The 23,947-nt window shown below is 47.8% G+C and overlaps 4 protein-coding genes and 1 long non-coding RNA gene across 7 annotated transcripts; 4 read left to right on the plus strand and 1 right to left on the minus strand.

Moving 5' to 3' along the window:
* The first annotated feature begins 1,667 nt into the window (after positions 1–1,667).
* On the plus strand, positions 1,668–3,391 carry LOC148381019 (protein YAE1 homolog). Its single transcript, XM_088363818.1, has 3 exons — positions 1,668–1,878; positions 1,977–2,098; positions 2,291–3,391. The coding sequence occupies exons 1-3, from the start codon at positions 1,765–1,767 to the stop codon at positions 2,697–2,699; spliced, it is 645 nt and encodes a 214-aa protein (XP_088219944.1). The 5' UTR covers positions 1,668–1,764; the 3' UTR covers positions 2,700–3,391.
* A 100-nt stretch (positions 3,392–3,491) lies between these two features.
* LOC148381020 (uncharacterized) lies at positions 3,492–8,308 on the plus strand. Its single transcript, XM_088363805.1, has 11 exons — positions 3,492–3,844; positions 4,431–4,673; positions 4,771–5,268; positions 5,606–5,785; positions 5,958–6,137; positions 6,283–6,365; positions 6,489–6,586; positions 6,662–6,820; positions 7,020–7,124; positions 7,202–7,471; positions 7,725–8,308. Exons 2-11 carry the CDS (start codon positions 4,516–4,518, stop codon positions 7,956–7,958), a joined length of 1,965 nt encoding a protein of 654 aa, XP_088219931.1. The 5' UTR covers positions 3,492–3,844; positions 4,431–4,515; the 3' UTR covers positions 7,959–8,308.
* Positions 8,309–8,661: 353 nt separating this feature from the next.
* Positions 8,662–15,034, minus strand: LOC148381021 (progressive ankylosis protein homolog). Its single transcript, XM_088363809.1, has 12 exons — positions 14,339–15,034; positions 13,359–13,575; positions 13,149–13,267; positions 12,865–12,948; positions 12,502–12,672; positions 12,298–12,432; positions 11,312–11,404; positions 11,146–11,238; positions 10,013–10,142; positions 9,591–9,714; positions 9,417–9,516; positions 8,662–9,233 (listed from the first exon to the last, which is right to left on the minus strand). Exons 1-12 carry the CDS (start codon positions 14,432–14,434, stop codon positions 9,111–9,113), a joined length of 1,485 nt encoding a protein of 494 aa, XP_088219935.1. The 5' UTR covers positions 14,435–15,034; the 3' UTR covers positions 8,662–9,110.
* Positions 15,035–16,283: 1,249 nt separating this feature from the next.
* LOC148381022 (transcriptional regulator Myc-2-like) lies at positions 16,284–20,364 on the plus strand. 3 transcript variants are annotated; one of them, XM_088363807.1, is made up of 5 exons: positions 16,284–16,813; positions 17,296–17,467; positions 17,570–18,302; positions 19,294–19,521; positions 19,632–20,364. In XM_088363807.1, the coding sequence occupies exons 2-5, from the start codon at positions 17,396–17,398 to the stop codon at positions 19,976–19,978; spliced, it is 1,380 nt and encodes a 459-aa protein (XP_088219933.1). In that variant the 5' UTR covers positions 16,284–16,813; positions 17,296–17,395; the 3' UTR covers positions 19,979–20,364. The 3 variants fall into 3 exon arrangements, with proteins under 3 accessions (XP_088219933.1, XP_088219932.1, XP_088219934.1); XM_088363806.1 differs by lacking the exon at positions 17,296–17,467; XM_088363808.1 differs by lacking the exon at positions 16,284–16,813 and having other exon boundaries at positions 17,310–17,467; positions 17,544–18,302.
* Positions 20,365–21,601: 1,237 nt separating this feature from the next.
* Positions 21,602–23,881, plus strand: LOC148381023 (uncharacterized). The gene is made up of 2 exons (XR_015854682.1): positions 21,602–22,962; positions 23,045–23,881. It is a non-coding gene; the product is annotated as an uncharacterized LOC148381023 (long non-coding RNA).
* The last annotated feature ends 66 nt before the right edge of the window (positions 23,882–23,947 follow it).

The following is a 23,947-nucleotide window of genomic DNA, read 5'->3' on the forward strand; positions in this document are numbered from 1 at the left end:
CATCCACTGACATGTTTTTCACCACTAGATGGCAAAAACATTCCACACACTGTCCCTTTAAGGAAAAGTTATGTGAAAGTTAGCACATTATTAGCATGTTAAAATGTTTATCGCTTAAAATGTTATTGCGTGAACATTATTAGGGTGAAATGGGAAATTTTGCATTTATAGTATGATGTATTTTTTTTCTGTTGTGGCCCCAATAGAGCAAAAATATTGACTAAAGATTCAGCTTTCAATGTTGCTTTGTGTAAAGTAAAATCTAGTCATTAAAGTGATGAGTGCGGAGTGTCCTTGTCGCCATTTTGCATTGTGACGTATTTACACCTCTTGGAAATGACCAACGGGAGTTGTGAATCGCTCAAAGGCGGCCCCCTAATGATGGCTGCCCCTACGTGCCCCCAAGATTAGGGGGGAAAAAGGCTAGAGGACATCGTGGTCTAAGTGTGGTGTAAACTCCCAATCTATCCGTCAAGAGGAGGAAGAGCTCCCAAGGTGCTCTGCTGGTTCCATTGTGTTGCTGGCCTGTCATCTTAAATTAGAGACTACAGGCTCGGCCACTGTGAGTAAGGGGGGGGGAAAATCAATACTTGATGGAAGATTGCTCCCTGGAAAATCTGTTTTGATTCTTAGGATTAATTCTGGGGCAAAATGACACGCCATTAGGCACCGAAAATGAACACGCTCGGAAATTGGAGGGAAATGCAGGAGTAGGAGAAATAAAGTTCGATTGGGAAGGAGACTATAAAGAAAACGTGTGCATGATATCACACAATAATATCTGATATACTATTCAGGAACAGAACTATTGTGCAGTACGTTTCATTTGAATCATTATTGAAGTGCAATTTTCTATTAGTCTATATTAGCGATGTTAACGTTTGATTTGTACAGCAGGTTTCAGTGTCTATTTTTTTTCTAATAAAGCGGTTCGGAAAATAAATGAATAAATGTACATTAAATAAATCAATATATAAATTGTGTATATTGTTCTCTTCCTACCACGCCACTGTATTATGCTCATACTTCGACTGAAGTATTTTTGAGGTGCTACTTGGAAGAAAGAAAAAAAAACACTGCTCTAATGTATCCCGCTGAGATTTTTTTCCGCACAAGGTTGAAATGCATTATTGATGCCTCCCAATAATACGTTTGGCACTCATGACGTGTTCAAAAGTCAAACAGGATGCTGTAAAGATGGACCGGACGGCAATAAATTAAACATTGGCGCTTGTTTGATGACCGTAATAACATCAACAAGTAAACAACACATGATTTAGAACAGAAGACGACGGCTTGTCTTTTCATCACATTCTGCCTTATTAAAGATTATTATTTATGCTCACTTTTGTGTATTTGGGGGATTTTGTTGAATCTTTCCGAGCTTTAATGCAATCATAGGCCTACATAAATACATATAGTACTTTACTGAGTATGCGGCAATATGGTGTATCTTTTTTTTTTTTTTAAAGTACATTTGTACAAAATATTGAATGCATTTGTGTACCTACATTTTTGCACTCAGATGACGTGCCGCGGACTAAGTTAACCACAATGCTCTGGCGTCCCCTGTAGGATTTCTCCGTTTAAGAATTCAGGGCTTTTATGTTGCGTTGTCGCAATTTGTTCTACAGGTGGCGGTGTTGCTAAACAGCAGCTGGTCACTGTTTCGTCGAAGAAGAAGCTTCTCGTGTGACGTCACAACAACAACAGCGGAATCTGCGGCGGCGACACTTTTGCCTTCCTCTCGCCAATTTGGCAACAATGTCGTGGTTGAAAGCGGTGTCAAACGGGATGGACGACGTTTTTGAGGAGAACGCAGACGAACTTAACATTTCAGCCAAAGAATGGGCGCTCAATATGAAGAGAAGAAACAGGGTAGGAGGTCTTTTTCATCACTTTGCTTCTCTTATACAAGTGTGGCGAACCGGAGCGTCCAAATCCTATTTTTGTTTTTATATCTAATTGATGGTCAGGACGGTTACGTGGATGGCGCTGACGCTGGCGAGGATGCGGCGCTGGAGGTGGGTTTCAGGGAGGGCTTCTGCGAGGGAGCGGCCAAGACTCGGGCCATTGGACGACTTCGAGGGATTGTTTGGTAACCTGACTACCTGATATTTGATAACAATGGCCAACAACGCATGCAGACTGACAATATAGCAATACTCATAAGCATATATTCTATAGCAATAGCATTTCCCTTCAAATCAGTGAGGAAATATAACATTTCCACTTTTGTCTCTTTTCTGTGTTCATTTCTAATGTTTTTTTTTCCTGTGGTTCTCTTCAGCGCAATCGGCAGCTGGTACCAGGTGGAGCACCGCGGCCAGCCCTTCCCCGCCTCCGTGGCGGCTCTCCTGCAGAGTGTTTCGCAGCACGAGGATTCCATCGTGTCTGAAATCATGAAGGCCATGGAGACGCTGCCCCATCCTAGTGCTGACGATGTGGCAGAGAGCCTGGAGGAGCTCGGGGTGGCATCACCTAAGGCCTGTCAGGAGAGCGACTGCTGCATGGACACGGATTGTCCTCCACATTGTCAAACAACACATCACGTGGGCGGTGGGAGCAACACTTGTTCCCCGTCTCATGCCCGTGCGACAAACTTCAGCCAGCTGGTGCAGAGCTGCAGGGACATCGTTGCGGAGCTCGGGCTACCTCCAGGGCTGTTGGAGCACATCAATGAGTTGGAAAATATTTAATTGACATTTTCTATATACCGACAATACGAGCAGTCCCAGAAATCTTGGGGCATTGACACAACTGTCCCCTTTTGGGCTCTAAGCAGCACCCACAATGGCATTGAAATGCAACCAACATAATGTGTTCGAAGTGTAGATAATCGGGGGGACTGATTGACATCCAAAAAAGTGGATGCCGCTCTATATGAAGGACAACAGATTGTGTATGGCTGGAATCATGTACCTCTGAAATAATTTCTCAATACAAATGTAATATATTTGAATAATGTTTCAGACAACGTCATCCTCACAGTTCAGAGGGTGCGGGTTCGATTCCACCTCCATCCATCCCTGTGTGGAGTTTGCATGTTCTCCCTGTGCCTGCGTGGGTTTTTCCCAGGAACTCTAGTTCCCTCCCACATCCCAAAAACATGCATGGTAGGCCGATTGAGCATTCCAAATTGCCCCTAGGTGTGAGTGCGGGTGCGGATGGTTGTTTGTCTCTGTGTGCCTTGCGATTGGCCGGCAACCGGTTCAGTGTGTCCCCTGCTACTGCCCGATGACAGCTGGGATAGGCTCCAGCAAGCCCGCGACCCCCATGGGGGCAAGCGGTATAGAAAATGGATGGATGAATTTAATATTTTTTAGTAATGGATCAATTAAGTCATTAGATGTAAGTCAAATGTTTTTAATAAAATGATTTTCTATATAAATTTGGGGACGTCAATGATATGACACTGTAATTCCCGAGGTGTTTGTGAACGTAGCAACGCTTGGCGCGTCCCACGATGACGTCACGGTATCAACCTGGAGCCGTGACCCTCAGCGGACCCCGCCCCCCAAGCTACGAGGAGAGTCCGTCTCCTGCCACCCCGCTCCAAATCACCCCCTTTTATTTCTTTTCATTTATCATTTTTTAATTTAAACAAGCAAACGTTCCGTCCACCCAACGCAGAATTCAAAACCTCCCCTGCGCGGCGCTGTTGTTCTTAAGTAGCCGCGTCGAGTGGAGTCTCATATTGCGGCGCGTTGGTTTGGTTTGCCTATTCAAAGTTTCCCAAGCTGCTGGCTTGGTGTCATTCTTCCCAAGAAAAGGCCGAAGCAGCTGTTTCGTTTCCTGCTCAAACCTGTCTGTCGACTTTGGACTCCTTCTGCCCTCTTCTCAGGTATTCCGCGTCTTTTTCAACCCAGATGAATATTTTTGTCTCGTCGCGACGTGACAGTTGAACGCGTTGTTTTTCCACTCGTTTGTCCAAGCACATCTTTAAGCTTACATTTGTTATCATCTGCGATGTGAAATATCGAATGTGTGTCGTAAGTGTTGCTAAAGGGAGTCAACATTCGTCTGCGTTTATTTAATACTACATAGCCCTGCGAACACGAACTTGACCTAAACAACCGGGACACCGTGCCATCAGATTCTCAAATTACTAGCAGTGAATCTTGATACAATCAAAGTATTAAACTGTACACTTTACAGTTTGCATTAATGTAGCAACATTCAAATGCTATTTCCGCATCAAACGTCACTTCCGGGTCATGATGAGGAGCTAGGCCAAAGCAATCGATAGAACATGCTGAATTTTCTACATATTTTTTTTATTTTTGAAGCTGAAAAGCATACATTGAAATTTTGGATGGTGATAAAATGAAGTGTTAGTAATCCAGACTATGGTTACAGAATGAATCTAACCAATTGTAAAACTAAACACCTCTATAATACTGTGCGATAACTTCACATTGTTATTGCAGGCATGAGCGTCCAGGTCCAGCTGCCTTCTTAGGATCCGAGGCGACACTGTCGGGCCCCTGCAGATGTGTTGAGGGGAGCACTCCAATGGGGGCCTCCTGCTGCTGTCGCCCAAAGAGTCCCTGTGGCAGTTTCGAGGAGCGAAGCGGTTTGCTGAAGGATGACGCCAAGGCCGTCGGGCCCACAGGCCACTTAGCCGCGACGGCAGATGGCACATGTGGCCCGCAAGGCGATGAGGGCATAAGGTCAGACACCCGCAAAGAAATGTTTGGTGTGTGTGAAAGCTGCTGCATTTTGTTTGCCTACAAATCTTGTCTTATTGAGTGTTTTTGTGTCACCTAGGAGTATGACTGACACGGTGACCTTAAAAGTAGAGGACACCGACAACTTGCAGGTGAAACTTCTTCCGGAATTTGACGCGTTGGAACCGATGGCTGCGCAGGAAAATGGATCTTTAATGGGGGAAGCCACGTCCAACAAAACCGCCGCTAATGCCACGCTCGATGAAGGCGCCATCGGAGAAGAAAGACTGGAAACTTTTCTGGACGCTAAAGGAACATCTGACCTCGGATCAGAAGCGGATCGCCAATGGCAAGATGGCGACCGGGGTCCAGCCTCATCCATGCAGGTTCTAAACCTAGATGATGGCCCACAAGAAGCACGACTGCACGCAGACGTTTGCCGGCGCGACAACGAGGGCGAGGTGGGTTCCAAAGTGGCTAGTGGCTGCACGCTGCCGACGGAGCTTTGTTGGAAGCATGAAGACCCGCCATCTTCAGTCGACTCTCAGGAGGCATCGGTGGCCGCAGAGTGTCACGAGAACACACCTGAGCCCGACTGGTGAGTCATGTGACAGCACAACACGAGAAACATACTCACCCTGTCTTCTCCTTCTGACCGTGTTTGTGATCAAAATACAATAGTCATCAAAAAACAAGTGGGAACATTTGTTTATTGATTGAGAATAAACAAAAAGAGCAACGTGATGCAAAAGCCTAAAATGTTAAAAAATGCTTTCGAATATCACCATGTTATTTTTCATAAACGTCAAGAGCTCACTTTTACTTTGTTTTGTTGTTGGAGAATCATACTTGCCAAAAGCAAAATTCTTTATGATCCAGTGGCTTGGAAAAAAAGATGTCTGTGAAAGTATAATTTATTTTCTCTCTGCATGTAGCTTGGTGACCGAGGACTCCAAAGATGGCGACCGTTCAGCGTTGATGTCTGGCCAAGCCGAAGAAAGCCCTGATGCTCCCGCGGAGCCCACAGAAGCGACAGGGGGCGGTGACGAGGGCCGCCCTGCATACTTTAACCATGTGGCAGAGACGCTCACCGCCACGCCTGAAGACACGGACAGGTCAGCAGGGTTCAACGTCTTTCAGAACAACAAACATTCCTCACGGACGTGTTATTTCACTGCATGTCCACAAGGGGGCAGATGCGCACCACAACCTTTGTCCATGATGGTTTTGTTGCGAACACTTAATTATACCCTGCAACAAGGCAATCAAAATGTTTGCTCTCTGCAGTTTACAGCCAGCCAAGCAAAACCAGCAGGACGTCTTGGACCTGCTTGCTGGTGACGACCAAGACGGAGGTCACCCCGCAGTCGCTGAGGGTGACGACGTGGAGGTTACCGAGCTGACGGAGCAAGCTCCGCAAATTCTCGCACAAGAATCCACAGCCATCGAAGGCGGCTTGAGGAGCAGGTGTGCAGTTCAATTTCAATTATTTTAAGTTCATTTCCGGCCAGTACAACCCAGTAGCCTATCCACAAGCTCTTCCTCCACCATACGTGTTTTTAAAATCCTACAACGATGTCATGTTGTTGTTTTTCCCCCGCATCATTCCCAGTGAAGAAGATCTGTACAGAGGAGAAGAGGAGCTGCCGCCGTCTCCTGATGACACACAAGCGGTGCCATTCGAGAGCTGTGCATGTGAGTTCATCCATGGATCTTGCTTAAAATCACTCGGATTCTTCCTCTGAGCCAATTGGTGTCAGCGAGTCACAAGTGATGATGTCATACCGTGCTGGGTTGTCACCCATGTTTGTCCCACAGTGGAGGCCAGATGCAGTTTAGGCCCAGCGGTGGATATTTTGTCGTATGGCGAGCGAGAATGGAGAGGAAACACCACCAAAAGTGCTCTCATTAAAAAGGTGCCTACAAACTGCGCTTGATCTTTTTTGAAGAGCCATTGAAGTGAAAACAACTTGGCGTGTTACCTCCTGCAGGGTTACGCGGAGCTGTCGCAGCACTTTGCCGGCCTTCGACAAGTGCGGGGGGACAACTACTGCGCCCTGCGGGCCACCTTGTTTCAGGTGCTCTCTCAGGCTTCTCAGGTGCCCACGTGGCTTCAGAAGGACGATGATGAGGACGATGACGTAACCACGGTAACCCTTGACCTCCCTCGTGCTCAAAGTCCAATTATGACTGGGTTCGCCGTCAAACATTTACACATCATCCTTTGTCATTCTTTGACACATTAACTCTCATTTGCTTGTTTGGCTTTTTTTTTTTTGCGTCGAGCTTCTAGCTTGGTTACATCACCGAAGAAATGGTAAAAAATTAAGAAGCTGCGTTTTCTTGAAGCTTTCGCAGGACCTGACGGCTCAGTGGAGATTTCCGGGTGAGGCTGAAGCGCAACCGGACGTCACCCAGCGGCTTCAGAGCTACCTGGAGATCCTCCGGAACAAGGTTCACAAACTGAGCACCCCGTACTCACGTTTGTAAACGAGGAAGTTGACGCAAAAATACCTTCACCCATTCCGCAGTGGTGCACGGCGGCGCACTGCTCGTCAGATGTGGAGCGCCGCCAATTGTGCGAGGACTCCTTCCGGGGCGGCGAGGAGGAAGTGGCCATACTGGAGGCGCTCAAGCTGCTGATGTTGCGCCGCGCGTGCCAGCTGCACGCCGGCATGCACGGCGACCACGACGTGCCGCTCTTCTGCTGGCTGCTGTTTGCACGCGACTCTTCCCGCTGCCCGCGTGACTTCTTCGCCAACCACTTGAGTCGCGTGGGCATCAGCGCCGGGCTGGAGCAGGTGAGCGGCACTTCTTAATGCACTTACATCTCTTAGTGCTAAAATGCCAGCCAAGGGATATTTTTCACTGGAAAAAGGAAAATACAGCTGACGTGAAGTTGGGCCATGAGTCATTCCAGTTCGATAAGTTTATAAACTCCAGCTTGTGACACTTCCAGTATTAGTGGTTCTTCCTGTTTTAACCTTTTAATTGTTGTTAATTGTTCTGCCGTTTTTTCTTTTCTTTTCTATAATTTGTCTTTGCATTCTTCAGGTGGAGATGTGCTTACTGGGCGACGCCCTGCGCTGCACCCTGCAGGTATACCGCCTGTACATGGCCGACACGGAAGAATTCGTGGCCTACTACCCCGACGAGCACAAAGACGAGTGGCCCCGCGTTAGCCTCGTCACCGAGGACGATCGCCACTACAACGTGCCCGTCGCCAGGGTGGACCGAGAGGACAATGAGGAAACGGAGGAGGAGCGAGCGGCGGCGGCGGCCAGCTGAGTTCGCCTCCCATGCAAACCTAAAACCTCAGGTCTGTCTACACCCCGAGACCCCCCCCCTTACCTACACTGGAATCGTCTCTTTTTCGGTTGACCTCATTAATTTATTATTTTAATCCAGACTGCTGTTGAAAGATGAAATCAGGTGCTCGCGTCACGAGCGCGGGGGTCTTTTTTTTTTTTTCTGCCAGTGTTGTGTGTAACGTAACGCCTTGCCTTCTGCCAAGCCAGAGAGGAGGAGGAGTTTGTGGCAGTAGGCGCCCGCGTGCTCCTCCCCGTTGCCTTACGACAAAAATGCACAAGAGTGAATGAATGTGGTCTCTTGCTCATCAATAAAGCACAAGAATCAGATGGCTTCTGGTCCCGTCTGTCGCTTCCCATTCGAGTGAACAGGTAGGAAAAAGTCACACATGCTCAGGGCATTGGCAAAACATTAAGTATATCACTCAAAAAGAATATCTAAAAGTGGAGGAAAAAATACTCGAATGAAAAATGCAAAAACACTAGAAAACTAAATGTGTAAAAGAAAATTATTTCAGGGGAAATAAAAATGAGAAAAAAAATACAGAAACATTCAAAACTATAATTAATATAAAATGCATTCAGTAAAATCATTAAAAATGCAAAAATATAAGCCAAATGGTAGGGGAAAATAATAAATGTAAGCGTTGCCCAGAAGGCTGAAGTGAAACTGAAAGACATAATTCATAATAAAGCAATTTATTTGCCAAATAAGAATGTCTGTACAGTATATACAGCACATGAAGATGAGACTCCGTCAAAGTAAATGTGATGAGGAGGAAGAAAATGGTGAAGAGGGATTCCCGATCCCTCGGTGCCGTCAAAACTCCACTTTAGAAAAGATGGTGTGATATGATACAATTGCACAACCCATCAAAAAGTCCCACCACATGTGTGGATTTTGTCCCCTCGTCTTTCGTCTGTCTTGCTGACGAGTAAAAACCAAGAAAGCCACGACGCTATGTACACTCGTTAGATCAACGCTCAGATGGCTTTGTTTACAGTGTGCGTCGACACGCAGGTAGGGAGGGCGCCGTCCGCGGGGAGACTTCCCGCCGTCCTTCTCTCGTCTCCCCCACGGGAAGAAAAAGAAAAACAAACCAAAAACAAAACAAAAAAAAAGTCCACCGGCTCACTCCTGCGCTTCATCGTCCTCGCGCAGCTCCTCGACGGCGTCCGTCGGCGAGCGCACCTCGCTCATAGGCGCCGAGTCCTCGGCCTCCACCACCAGCTCGTTGGACAGCTCGCTGTGACGCTGGACAAAACATAAACCTTGAGCTTGTAACGTACACAATTTATTCTGTGACAACCACCTGCCGTTTGAACAGGGGTGTGTAGACTTTCTCACTGCCCTTCAAAGGATATTGCGGGCGAAAACAAGCCTCACAATAGTGCCATTTGTGTTTTGTGCCATTGAAGCACGAGAGCGCTCGCTCACCTGTTGTCGGTAAACATAGCAGGCTGCTATGGCGACCATTGTGGACTCGCCGATGAAGCCCGCCAGGAGGGAGCCCACCCCCAACGTGGCCCCGTGAACCCTGTGACACACAGCAGTCAGCGCGGCATCGAACATGGCGGCAGCGAGCGTGACGGCGGTGGCGGCTGTACCTACCCCATGTAAGGCAGCACCACCAAGCTGGTGATGAGCACGATGATGCGAAGAACCGAGCTGGGCGCCAAAACAAACGTCTTCTTCAGCGTCATCAGCCAGCCCGTCAGGTGCGCCCGAACCGTCACTATGCACACAGTACAAGCATCAACAGCTGCCTTAGCACCAATCTATAGCATATAGAAAAAGTCTATACACCTTGTCAAAATGGCAGGATTTTGTGATGTGGAAAAAAAAAATAAGACCAAAAATAAAGAGCGATGATGTGGTTGCATAGGTATGCACACCCTCTAATAGAAGGGTGATGTGGCTGTGTTAAAAATAAACCGAGTCTGAAAGAATTCGGTTGATTTTGAACACAATTGCGGTAGCTTTTCAACAGGGGTGTGTAGACTTTTTCTATCCCCTCTGAATGTTTTGTTTACCTGGAAGCGGGAAGAAGGAGAAAATGCGAAGGGGCACCACACAGAGCATAGCGAAGGGGTGGTCCACGCCGATGATATCCACCAGGATCTTCTCAGAGACATGCGGGCTCCAGAAGACCACAAAGCACAACTGCATGTGCAAAACAAACAACAAAACACTTGATGTTCTCAACTGTTGGCCTTTGACCTTTAATCACAAAGCCATTCAGCGGAAGCTAGGGCAATTTTTTCCAGTAGATGGCAAAAGTTCCAAAACTTTTGCTCACATAGTCGGTTCCCGTTTATTTAAAAACAGAAATACGGAAGTATAAAAACAAAAAAGCGAGAGGTGTTGTGAGGAAAGTGTGACGGCCGACCGTTATTTGCACCAGCAGGCGGCTGAGCCGAGCGGAGGCACCCGCGGGTGCTAGGCGGCGCCTCCACTTTGTGGTAAACAAGTCGTAGCATGAGGAAACGCACTCATACCTCGTAAGGGAGGGAGGCGAGGGGGAAAAAAAAGCTGTTTTGCTCACTTAGCTTTTTTGAAACAAAAGACGGTGATGGAGCTCGAGGGTGCGCTTGTTTTCCACCACACAGATTTTGGAATGTGTCAAGTGATGTCTTTTATGCACTGGAACAGAACCTCCTTGCTGAATTCCACTATTTTGCGCCTGCTCTGCTTCTCTCTCTCGTTCTCTGAGCGGGTGCAACCCGACACCTCGAGCCGGCCAAACATCCGGGCGGGCCATGTGAACGGTTGGGCGCCCGCTTACTGTACATGCCTGACATGGCAAATGTTGACCTTGTCCCCTGGTGTCTGCTCTTGTCAATCCAGAGCTTCTTTTTGGGGGGCTCACGTGAAGATCACGTCACGGGAAAGGGGCCCTCGCTTCTGTCCCGTGACGTCAAGTCGCCTTGCACCAGCTTGTCTACACTTAATTGCCGCATGACGATGATGGCAATTTTGCGCTTCGGTTGTCAGACAAGCCGAGCAACTTTCCGTTGAAACTGTATCAGTGTAATTTTTCATCATTTCTTCTTTTCTTCCACACGAGGCACGATACGAACGGCCTGATAAGGATTCCGAATCCATTTAAAAGCTCCAAATAAGGCAATATCCAAACATGGCGATTCGGCGGCTGAATGAATCTTACCGTGAGCGAGAGGGCCAGACAGCAGAACGTAAACTTTTTAATATGCGACTTGGTCACTGGTGTGCCGGCGTTCAGCTTGTTGCTGGGGTTGTTCTGGCGGAGGTGAGGAGGGACGAGTTGGCGTTAGCACAAACGTCCCCGGGCTCACGGCGGAAGTGTAGCGTACCTTGTCGAAGGCGGGATACACGGCTCGTAGTTCAGTTAACCACCCGTAGGGCATGTGACCCACTGGGTACGTCGCCGTCAGCACGGCCACTGCCTGGTGTGACGAAACAAAACAGAGTTGTTGGTGAGCAAAGGATAAAAAATATATGCCTGCAAATATTTTCTCAATTTTGTCAACATGTGTTGCGCCACCGTTTGTGTTCAGATTTTGCTTGCTATATACGATTGAATTGAAACTGTTAGCATAACGCTGCTTGACCGTATTGTCATTAGCACGCTTGCTGAACAGCGGCCGCGTGCAACATACGAGTTGTTGTTGCTGTCATTGTGACCCGTGCGAGCAGCAAGAGGAGCTGAGCAGAGCAGAGCTGAACTGAGCGAAGCCGCTCCTTTCCAGGACTTTCCGCCAAAACGGCTTTGTGGGCCTCTTGACCGCACGCCGGAAAGCTCCAATGGGACTTAGTTGGCGTTGGCACACGGACACTTAAATTAGCATCGCCGCCGTCTGCCCGCAGAACACGACCTTCCAAGTCTGGTAGACCCAAAATACACACCTGAACTTTTCCACCAAATGTATTGAGACAAAAGTTCAGTGAAAAGCCACAAAGGATTTTTTTTTAACTTCTGACAGGGACAAAAATAACACAGGCACTGTCAACAGAAAACCATTACAGAACAGTCTGATTCAGCGAGATTTTGTTTTTTTAGTTTCCTTGTTAATTTCATCAGCGAAACAAACAATTCTATGTTTATTTTCTTTGCTTTGACAATTGACATTATATTTATTTGCTGTACGAATACCAACCACGAGTACTTAAGATTTTACAGCTAATTCTCAAGAAAAATGAAAGTCAACATCGACTGATTGAAAAAAAAAAAATTCCAAAATCTTAAGATGTGTAATTTTTTTTGTAATTGATTTTTTTTTTTTCAATCTTTTTTCCTCAAATCCTAAGATTTGTTGTGTGAAAGGAAAAGAGTGCGCACCTCTGTCGCCTCGGTGGTCCCCTTGAGGTCCCTGGACACAAAGAGGTTGACGATGGGCCGGCTGATGCGTTGGGTGGCCAGGATGAGCGCCAGCGGCCACCAGAAGCTCAGCATCTTCTTGATGGTGGAGTCGCCCTGCCGCCAGACACAAAACGACGTCAAAAAGGCGACGTGCTTCTCCTCCGAGAACCAACCGAGACTTACCCCGACGTCAGCTCCGCTGGAATCCGGGATCGTGTCGTGGATGTTGCAGTAGTAGCCGAGCCCCACGATGCTGAAGCGGACCAGGGCGCCCATGTAGAGCGAGAGGATGGGGATGAGGAGGGGCTCTACGCACTCCAGATTGCTGTGTAGCAGGATGGCCACGAACACGATCTGAACGGCAACGCATGGCAGTTTTAACACAGGTAAACCACACATGCGCACCAGCTAACGGCAAAATTTGCACAGCCATTTCCAAAGTCATTGCAGAGAATTGCCACAAGATGGCAGCAAAGTGTTTTTCCTATTAGACGGCTCTATGGCTTGATGATTTAAACTGAGGCAGTCTCAAGGGCGACTTTGTACCTGCGCCACCACATCCGAGATGGAGGCCGAGCCCACGATGACGCTGTACTTGTGCTTGAGGAGAATCCCGGCGTGAATCCACGCCTGCGTGCAAAAGAAACGTAGATTTTACAACAAGCCCGACACGATACATTGCTATGCTGGCTCCCTCTAGTGGTACACAAAAGTATCACTGAATGTAATGTTATGGCTTTCAAATTTTGGGGAATATTTAGTTTTTACTTTTTGGGAGGGGGAGGCTGACAGCAGTTGAAATAAAAGTTTGAGAAGCAGCAGGTGCTCACCATCGCGTCCAGTAGAGGGAAAGCGGCCAAGTAGAGGAAGGCTTTGCGGGTTTTGTGGCCCACAGAATCGTCCACATGGTGGAGCTTGTTAATGATGTAGTAGCCCAGGTCCGTGTAGGCTGCAGCGTGAAAAACAAAACAAAAGTTGCCTCAGTGGCACTGACAGGAAATGGGCCAGGGCGTGTGGGTTTGTTTTTTTTAGCAAGGCACCTATCAAGATGTGCAGTACAAAGGCGATGGCGCCCGCCGCCGCCATGCACGTGACGGCCTTGCGGCGGTCCCGCTTGCTGTTGACGAAGACTAGGCCCACGTTCTTGAAGTCGCTCATGGGGCCCGTGAAGAACTTCATGAGCGAGTAGGCCAGCCCGTAGCTGGCCAGCATCTCCACCGCGTCCTCCTTGACTGTGGCGATGCCCCTGTTGAGCGCCTGCACCGCCACCAATCAAACGTCACCAGTCACATCGCTTTGGTATCAAAACCCAAAAAGTTCTTTTTCACATTACAACTTAACCTTGGAAAAATACAATGTATTCTATTAGATTTGGGACTTTCATCCTGATAATATGAGCCTTTGTTCTAAAAACGGTTATATTTTTTTATTAGGAGAAAAAACATTAAGTGACAATTTTGACCCACGGAAGTAATATCAAAAGTATGTTCGAGAAAATGTTTCCACTGGATGCCAAAAGTTTGATAAGCTCGCTTCTTTAATAAGGAAGTGGCCTGGACTGAGGACTTCCTCCCCTCCCCGCTGCCCTTTCCCTTTTTGCACAAACCCCGGCTGTGCTATTTATACCAGGAAAACAGGACCATTACATAAGCTTAATCCCTACCTACATCTCGCCACTTCCTCACGCCCTGAGTCTTTCTCGGGAAGGAGGGGCAGGTGAGAAAATGCCCCTCCACCCTCACCCCCCTTTGACAGAAGCATCTCAACACCCGATACTGCACATATATGCATCGACCCTCCCTCCCCACCTCCCCCACCCCCTTGCGGCTAGGCTAGCATCCTGCGCGTCACTGTTAACGTCGTCTTCCATTTTCCGGCCGTTTTGCGGCGTAAAGCGAGCCGAGCATCGTTAGCATTAGCCGCCGATACTAACAAGCCGCTTCCTCTCCCGGAGAGAGGCGGGGGTGGGACGGGAGAGCGCGCTGTGGTGTTGGTGTTGACGGGAGGGGGGGGCGCTTACCTGCTCGCCGAGGTCGATGGCAACATTGGTGATCGCTAAAGGCACCAGGAAGCGAAGAAGCGGCCAGTAAGGGCTTAGGGACGGGAACTCCACCATAGTAGAAGCCGGGCTGACAGCGGTGCGACGGGCATCTGCCTCGCTCTCGGGCTTGGGGGAGCTCTGGTTCTGCTGCGGCTGCTTCTGTTGCTGCGGCTGCGGCGTCGTTGGCTATGGCTGACAGCGGCGGGGGGGTGGGGGGCTAACGAAGCCGCTGGAAAGCAGGCGAAGCACCCGGGAGTCCCGCGGCGGGCAGCCGACGAGGCGCTCCGGCTGCGGCGGTGGCAGCGTCACCACAACAGCGCGTCGGTGAGGCCGAGAGAAGCAGGCGAAGGTCGGCGGAAGGCTGTGAGCGCGCGCATCTTCCTCCTCGGGAATCATCACTCGGGCGGGGAGGGAGGAGGAGAGGAGGAGGAGGAAGGGGGGGCGGGGGAGGGAGGTGACATCAAACTGTACCCAGCTCAAGCGAGGAGGACCTTCAACCCACTTGCGCAAACACGCACGTTCACGGAGAGCCGTTGCAGCATGCCAGCCTTATCGACTGACAACTTCTTGCACTACTGTATGACACTCGTTGGTGGGGCCCTCGCACCAAATCCCCCCCCCCTAGTGAATCTTGACCCCCCTCGATGCTATTGGAGCGTGCATATTACGTACCTCCTAACGGGATTTTCATCCAACAGGAGGAAAACCACGTGTGTGATTTTATGTCCCGAACGTTGAGATTGGTTTTACCTGTTTTCAATTACAAGTGATTGCGCCTCACGTGACACGCCTGATGCAAGTTATCGTCGAGAACAATACATCTTTTGATCCCGGCTGCTCAAGGCTGCACGCAAAGTTGCAATGTGCACACAAATGCGACCGAAATAAGTGCTTACTAACCCCAAAAGCGAGCGTATGTGTGTCAAATGTTCCTCATTGTGTAACAGGCGACATCCTTGACTACTGCCCTTCGAGCGGATGGACACTACCCAATGAAAACACCCAAGTGAGCGTATTTTATGCTGAAGCTCACAAAAAAAATCTCACATGAAGAGTTATTAAATTCGCTTTCCGTCTTTTTCCTCATTTGCAGGCTTTTACCTTGTTTTTCTAACCTGACATGTAGCAACGTGGCTTTTTTTGCTGCATGTGTGTGAGGTATGTGTTTACAAAAGTTCTTCAACCTCTATTTTTTTGGGTATGGGAGGGTGTTTTTGCCCATGATCGCAGCCTGGGGGCACTGCCGTCCTTGTTTGATATATTTACGAGTGTTGGCTCTCCTTCACAGCTCTTTAGAAATTTCAAGTAAGGCGGATGTTTGTGCACCAGCGTGGAAAGATGAGAATTCAACACGCACGGACGGTTGTGCGTTTAAGACCAGTCACGAACTCCACAAATCACCCTCGCTTTGCTTTCAAAGCAGCTTGCGTCCACTCGACACACATGGGACATCATATTAGGTACACTTGGACAACGAAATGAACTGACTGCTCACTTCTGAGTATTATAATTGTACTTTTTAACTTTAAAATAACAATTGAAATAGTCAATATGGAAACAATTTTCTCCAGTTCTGAATTGATATTTAGTACTTGATTTCCTTTGGTTGTGTCAGGATTTCTAATTTGTTGTTGTGCTACTCTGTCAAATGCATTTGCATGTCTGAATGCTTAGATTAAAAAAAAAAAAAAACGGCTACAGTTATGATGAGTCATAAATCAACATGCGCCATAATGTTGCCAGAATGAAAGCAATCCAGTCAAGTTTAGCGTTAAAGGTGATAAAAGAGTGACATCTAGCGGCCGCTGGAGGTACAATTGTTTCAGTGTAAACTCTTCAAGGTAAACGCCTCGTTTCTTCTCGACTGGCGTCAATAATTAATCAGGCAATTAGCTGTCTCGCTCAACATGATTGGTCGACTGGCCCTGAGCAACTCAGCAGAACATCCATTGATCTGACTGCTGAGTCATGGCGGCCAGTTGGTGACGAGAGTCTCCTTTGGATGTGGTTTATGAGTAACTTTAAAAATGCTCATGCCTTAAGAAAATAGAAACGGGGAATTATGAGAGGAGAATATAGGCATACATTGCTAAATATCTATGGTTATATCGAAACAAGGAAGGAAGAAATGAGGAAATTAAGGAATTTGAATTAAATGTGATAAAAAGAGGGATGGGGAAGTCATGAAACATGATGGAAGGATAGAAGGAACTCAATTGTGGTATGGAGGGCAGTAAGAATTCAGTCCTTGTAGTATCAGGTAAACGGCACCAGGGGGTGCTCAGAGCCCGTGAAATCTCCTTCCCATCATGCATTGGAGGCGTCCACTCCGCGCTTTCCAAAACTGCGACACATTGCATGCCTGATTTGCCTGAATTAAAAATTCCTCCTGCGGTTGAAGAGCAACAATTCGCCTGTCGTGGAGGCGAGAACGACATGGACGTCTTTTCCCAGGTAACATTTTCTTTTCTGCATTTTTCGCGTGTGCACCTGTTCGCCGGTGAATGTTTGCATTAAAAGCCACACTTATTTCCGTGCAAAAACAACATTGGTGAATTAATAAAAAAAACATGTTTAATATTAGCGAGCGTGGCTGTAATATGAATCAAATGATATCACTTTCCACACTACATTAATATGACTCGCGTGTCTCCAGTCAATGGGGCCGCCGCTCTACTATAGCCACGCCCATTTGTTCTGCTCGTACCTGACGCAGTCTGTAAAATAGTACCCAGAAAAGCTCATAAGAAGTATATTTTTTCACGTCGAAATTGAGGTTGAGCGTTGCGTATGGGTGAGTTTGACATCAATTTACCGAGTTTGAGCGACGTATATTTTTATTGCGGGGGTGGAGGGGGGCAGGCGGAGGAGGTGGCTTGGGTAGTGACGCGGCCGTGTATAACCTAAGTGCGCGGACTCTGATGTGATTCTCGAAGTGACACAATCCCCTCAGAAGCTTCGGAGGCTTCCACCGGCTCCTTCGTTCGCTGCAACGCCGTCGACGTTCATGCGTCTTTACCCGACCACGCCGATTTTATGCCCACGGAGGACGCTGGAGGAATAATTTTCACCCCGTTTTGTTTTTCCGACTTGTTTAAAGCAACAGAGGTAAGGCTGCAAGCCTGAAGTCGACACCTGCTGCTCGCGTTTTGATTGGGTTTTTTTTTTTTCATTTCGAACTGAGCTCCATGCATGTTGTCGGCCGCCTAGCTTGCAGCATCCCCTCGGCGCCCCGCCATCATGCCGCTCAGTTCTGCTCTGCTGAGTCGGAACTACGACTACGACTCCCTCCAGCCTTACTTCTACTATGACCACTCGGAGGAGGACTTCTACCCGCAGCAGCCGCAGCCCCCGGCGCCCAGCGAGGACATCTGGAAGAAGTTCGAACTTCTTCCCACGCCGCCGCTGTCGCCCAGTCGGCGACCCTCGCTTTCTGGCTTGACCTACCCGTCGAACGCCGACCAGCTGGAGATGGTCAGCGAGTTCCTGGGCGACGACGCCGTCAACCAGAGCATCATTTGCGACTCCGCTGACTACTCAGAGACCTTCCTGCAGTCAATCATCATCCAGGACTGCATGTGGAGCGGCTTCTCGGCCGCGGCGAAGCTCAAGAAGGTGGTGTCCGAGCAGCTTGCCACGCTCCATGCAGCCCGGATGGACGTCTCCGCCTTCGCAGCGGCAGCAGCAGCCGCCGCCGCGGCCAATCCCAGCCTCACGACCTCCGCCCCTGCCGCCGATGCGTCCACGACGGGGTCCGCCGAGGTGGCCGCCTGGAGGAGCTACCTGCAGGACCTCAACACGGCGGCGTCAGAGTGCATCGACCCCTCGGTGGTCTTCCCCTACCCGGTGGCCGAGACCCCCAAGCAGAGCGAGCCTCCCGCTCAGGACCTGGGGCTTGACACGCCTCCCTACAGTGGCAGCAGCAGCAGTAGCAGCGAATCAGGTAGGACATCGTTGGCATTTTCATTCTCACGGTGACCTTTTTACTCACTGAGGGGCGTGGGCCCAGTTCTGCTGTCACTCATTTTAGTCTTACTGATCATCACGTTGATGCCGTTATACGATAAATTCACTTTTGACCGGCATGTTTTCAGTAAAGGTGCAGGAGTTGATCCGTTAATCAATTAGTACATTGATTGAAATCTACTTTGAGAATATCAATTGTCTATGCAGTGCATCTGTTGTCCGTTTTCCTTAATGAAAGCAGACTGATTTGCACTGAATTTAAATAAGACAAATTGCAAACATTAGTTTTTACTTTGGAAAACTGGTCAATATTTTTGCCGATTTTCTGCTCCCTGAAACTGAGTTTTCTGCACAGTCAGCAGACCTGTTTATTGAATTAAGAAAAAAACATCATTTTAATCCATTTTTAAAGTAGTTGTTAGTTGCTGTCCTAATTTAGTCTTTTTGAAAATGTTAAGTTTTGTTTAAATTCACTTTTTTACTTGATGCAGTTCCCTAAGTTGCATCATGGATTTAGTAACCACCGTTTGTCTCCAGTTGGGGGGGGATGCACTTTCCCACCCCAAGTTCCAAAAATATTTTTTTTTATTAATGTTGCGGGCGTTCCTGGGATGCACTTGTTGTTCCGGGAACTAAAAGGGTGATGCTATTGGATCTCACCAGTGCTGCAACCCCGCCCCGAATATTCCTGCATGTCTCCAAAGTAGCACGAGGGCACACCAGCTCGACTTTCTTCTCAATAGTATTGGCATTAAGAATATTTCCCTCGCTGCGTTCACGAGCTAGAGATAATTTTCAATTTTCTTTAAGTATAAAATTTTATTTTATATGATTTAAAAAATGTTTGAATTCAATTTTTGCATGTACAGTATTTTTAATGACTAATCTAGCCATTTGAAATTTGTCAGGGCAGTTGGTCAAGAGTGCTTTGACTGTCATGTGTAATGTTTGTTTTGTTTATGTTGCAGAGGATGATGAGGAGGAGGAGGAGGAGGAAGTGGACAACGGCAAAGAGGCGGAGGATGAGGAGGAGATCGACGTGGTGACGGTGGAAAAGCGGCAGGCGGTGAAGCGTTGCGACTTGTCATGCATCGGCACCGCCATCCCCCTGGTGCTCAAACGCTGCCACGTCTCCACCCAGCAGCACAACTACGCCGCCCACCCGGGCAAGCGGCTCAAGATGGAAGACGGTGGAGGTAAGACCACTTGGATACCTTTTGTACCCATTTTTCATGTTTCGCTTTCTCTTTTTTCTTCCCGGCATCCATGAAAATCAACCCATGTTTGCCCTTCCTTTGCCCCCCAGAGTGCAGAGGTGTGAGCCAGAGCGGCACGCCCAAGCAGATCGGCACCAACCGCAAACGCCGCAGCCCGTCCGACTCGGAGGACCGGGACAAGCGTCGAAGTCACAACGTGCTGGAGCGCCTCCGCCGCAACGAGCTCAAGCTGAGTTTCTTGGCGCTCCGTGACCAGATCCCTGACCTGGCCAAAAACAACAAGGCATCCAAGGTGGTGATCCTCAAGAAAGCGACCGAGTGCGTGCGCACCATGCACGCCGACGAGTGCCGCCTGCTGTCGCTCAAGGAGCGGCTGAGGCGCCGGGGGCAGCTCCTCGCACACAAACTCGCCGCTCTGCGCCACCAGCACGCTTAATCGGCGCTCGCCCACCCGTCTCTTTGTTCGTTCGTCCGTTTGTGTTTTTGGATGCCGACTGTCCTGAGCAGTCGTTTGCATGCAATTGCCGAGGGAAAAAAAGATGGTTGGAATCTGTTGATACTGCCTCAATTCAAGTTATGACTGGGTTCAGATATTTAAAGTTTATTTTTATTAAGAAAATAGAAGGAAAAATGGTGCCCCGCAGTTCCACAGCAGGGGCCCGAATTAAAAGATGAATTTTTATGTTTTTGTACATATTTAATATTTCCTAAGAAAATGTATTTTTGGATCTCAATTGTCTGGATTTTCAGACCCTGTGTTTGTTTTTTGCATTCTGTTCCTAGACCCCCTTTTTGAAATATAAAAAGAATAATGTTCTCTCATTTTCAGCCTCTTTTCTTACCAGGCATCAACGTTCACAACAAAAACATTACAGTATAAAAAAACTATTTTGATTATTGACTTTGACATAATTGCTCATAGAATAAGCAGAACTGCACTGTAAGTACAATAGCAAAAGTTCACAAAGCACAAAATAAAAAAAAAAGATGTCTAACAATAATGTAAAGCGCTTTGTTACGGTGAAAGCGCTAAACTTAAAGATGCATAAAGCCAGCTCAGCACCTCAATCGTCACTGGTTGCTAGGCAGAGTTCATGCGAGCTCCATAGTCGCCTCAAACAAATCACATCTTCCATTTCTTTTTGTTTTATCCCACTATGCGTGTAATGTTATTAATTAAAAGGGGGAAAATATATATAAAAAGGTAGCTAGCACCTTTCGAGTCCGCACTGCTTTCCAAGTCAGGTGATAGTTTTCTGTACACTAAACAACCAAAAAGCTAAGATGCTATTTGCCATGGTTTTTGTGTGTTTGTTGAGACAAGGCGATGAACGGAAAGCTAAAGCTTTACATTAATTGTGCACTTTATATTGTGACGTCTCAGGGAATTGTGTTTTGGTGACGTATTTCTATGCTACTTGCATTATTTGTTATGGAACCCAGCAAGAAAGTTATGCTTTTATTGTGTTGTTTACATGTTCTTGTGTTACCAGCACTTGATGGAGTTTGGTGGTACTGGACTGTCAATGCTGTATTGACTTTTTGGGCACAATCTTATTTGGGGTGGAAAGTCCTAAAATGTCAGCAAAATTACAAACATTTTTTTTTTTTTGCAATTTAGGGTATACCGTTGGTTTAGCATAAGTTGCTCAAATTTGGTGGCAATCAGACAAAATCTCTTGGTCATCAAAAGAGCCCTGAAAATAGCCAAAACTAGACTAAAATGGTTATTTCAAACGAACAAAATGTCAAATCGTATCAATGGAGTATATTCCGACAGTATTACGATATAACTTTTTCCTGGACATTTGCTGACTAAGCCCCAAAAAGTGTCAGAACAAACCCATTTCCTCTGCTTTTTTTGGCGCTGCATTGTGTTTTTCTGGGAATATTTCAGTGTCTTCCAGATGTTGGTTGTGTGTGATTTTCCTGGCCGGAATGGATGACGCAGCCTCTCGAGTCATCTCTTATATTCATTGTGAGAGGACGACGTCGGCAAGATGAGTGTGCGGTATCGTTCGTCTGATTTTATTCTTGAGCCGTGGCCGCGTTTGTGCCGCCGCTGACAAATCGTGAAACGTGACACCGCGTCATCGGGTTGATGGTAAGTGATGCCTCACGGCACGCTTGTTATATAACAGCATCAGGAGAGCCGCTGGATGATGTCATCAGCTGACCGGGGCCGGAGCTTCTTCCCCTGGATTGGCCTGCAATAAAGAATACAAATAAATAAATAATAGCTCTGCAAAACTATTTTGAGCCTTGATCCACTCTCAGCAAGTTCTTGTTGAAGGAGCGCCGTTGTTTGGTTTTGTCGCAATGAAAAGGCTCCTTCGGGCTCTGCACCTGTCCGAGGCAGCGGCCGCCTTTGCTGCACTTTAACGTCTTGGATTTACAACCCTCAGCTGGAAGGAGGGGCCACCTTTCAGCCGTCCCGCCAGGGCGGGGCTTTGGTGGCAGCTGGGACTACTTGACTGGCTCCTTGTGCGAAGAAGCCGGCTCGGACGGGGCTCCGCCTCCGACACGCCGCCCCCCTCAGCTGTCACTTTCCATCTCATTGAGACCTTTTACAAAGAAGCACGTCATATCTTTACTTTTATCCAAATCGGCGGAGTTGCACGAGTTGACTCATTGCTCCCTCTTGATGGAAGTTTTCACAATTTTTAGATTAATCAATTACGAATTGACAATTTTAATCATCGGGTCATCGTTTTGAGTTGGTTGACTTGATATGTAATCTCGTCGCAGTTTTGTTTGTGCAGGCGATGTCACTGGTGTGCCTAATGAAGCGTCCAAACTGAGCGCGTGTAAACGCCGGCGCCAGCGAGCTCATTTTAGCAACCCAAGGATGTCATGAGTGCAGCGTCGCCGTTTGTAAACATCAAAAAGCTGGTCGTCATCTCGGTGAACGTGTGCGTGAGCGGTGACATAATCACGGTAGAGTCCCCATGACACACAATTTTGCGAAATGAAACTCGCGCTGTTTTTCAGGTTTGGGGCCGTTTTCACTCTTGCCGGATTTCTTTTCCTTTTTCCTTTTCTTTCTTCTCACTTTCTTTTAATAGTCGCTACTTCCCCTTTTCTTGGAAACAACTCCCCGGCACCCTGAATTGGCCCCGTGCCGCTGCGGGTTTTGCGGTGTGGTCGTAGCCAACTGTCGCGCTACGCTTCTTAAAGGGACATTGAGCCGTTTTTGGCGCTGTCGACACTTTAGGACTAAGTTTCCTGCTAAGATTGATTGCAGGCTTTTCGTAGAAGAGAAAATGCTCTCAGCAGGAAGTGCCTTAGGGAAGCGTCAAGACGTTCATTCACAAACGTTTGAAATGTCAAGCCAACAGCTAGCCCGCGAGGTCACCGAGGGCGTTCGGTGGGTGGGGTGGGGGGGGGCGATTGTAAAAATAGCAGCCGACCATTTTAAATGTGAGTGCATCCTCATCAGCACATCTCCGATGAAACTCTGCGCTCGTGTCATGTCTGGTATGTGGTGTTGGTTTCCATACAGGAAGGCCTGCACGTGCTTCTTATCGACCAACACGAGACAGCTGCTCGCACGATGCAAGCTTCACAAACTGCTGCCGCGCGCAGGTGAGCCGCTGGCCTCGTCTTCCCAAGCTTTTTTTTTTTTCATAGAGATTGGTGGGTCTTCACCACGCGACACGTGGAAAAAGAGCTTTCCAGGAATCAATCGACGCATCCGGCGCTTCATCGTGGAAATAACTTTCGGGGTTCACGGCTCCCTCTACAGGAGGGTAGTGGAAGTGACAAATGCGGACAGAGTCGAACGGTGCCGTCAAGCGGTGTCGCGCTGGTGAAAGTAGCTGAGGAGATGTGAGAGATGCGGCGATGCTCAAAGTTTTGTTTTTGACTCACGTTGAAAGGAAATGATGCAGATAAGTTCCCAGCTTTCTCAGGTGGCCTTTTCAAGTGCCCCCCCACCCCCGCTTTCTTCTCACCGTTTCTCACTTCTGCTCAGCCAAGCATCCTTTTGACTCACTTTGGCTCCAGAGGTGTTACACTCTGTGCTGAACAAAGAAGGTTCATCGTGAGAAGAATTTACAGGAAAGATGAGACATTTTTGACATTTTTCAATAAGCAAAAGAAAATAAGTCGCAAAGCTACATGATGAGCGTTTTGGTGAATGTATGAGAAGGGAAAAAAATGTGGCAGACATTCGAGGTGCTCTTCTCAGAATGATGCTTGTCGCATTTTTGCCCAAGGACGTCTTTCAGACAAAATTCAGCGGCTTCCTTTTTGAACCCACGTGGAGATGCAAGATAGCTTTTTGTACGCAAGCACTTTTAGGTAGTTATCAAAAAAAAAAATACAGCGACATCATCTTCGTCCTGCTTTTTTGTCTCCCTCTATGTTGGCTTCTTGTTTTTTGTAGTCAATGTACTTTGTATTT

The sequence above is a fragment of the Syngnathus floridae genome, chromosome 20 (assembly GCF_059516105.1).
Source record: "Syngnathus floridae isolate MCC-2025c chromosome 20, RoL_Sflo_1.0, whole genome shotgun sequence".
NCBI classification, from domain to species: Eukaryota; Metazoa; Chordata; class Actinopteri; order Syngnathiformes; family Syngnathidae; genus Syngnathus; species Syngnathus floridae.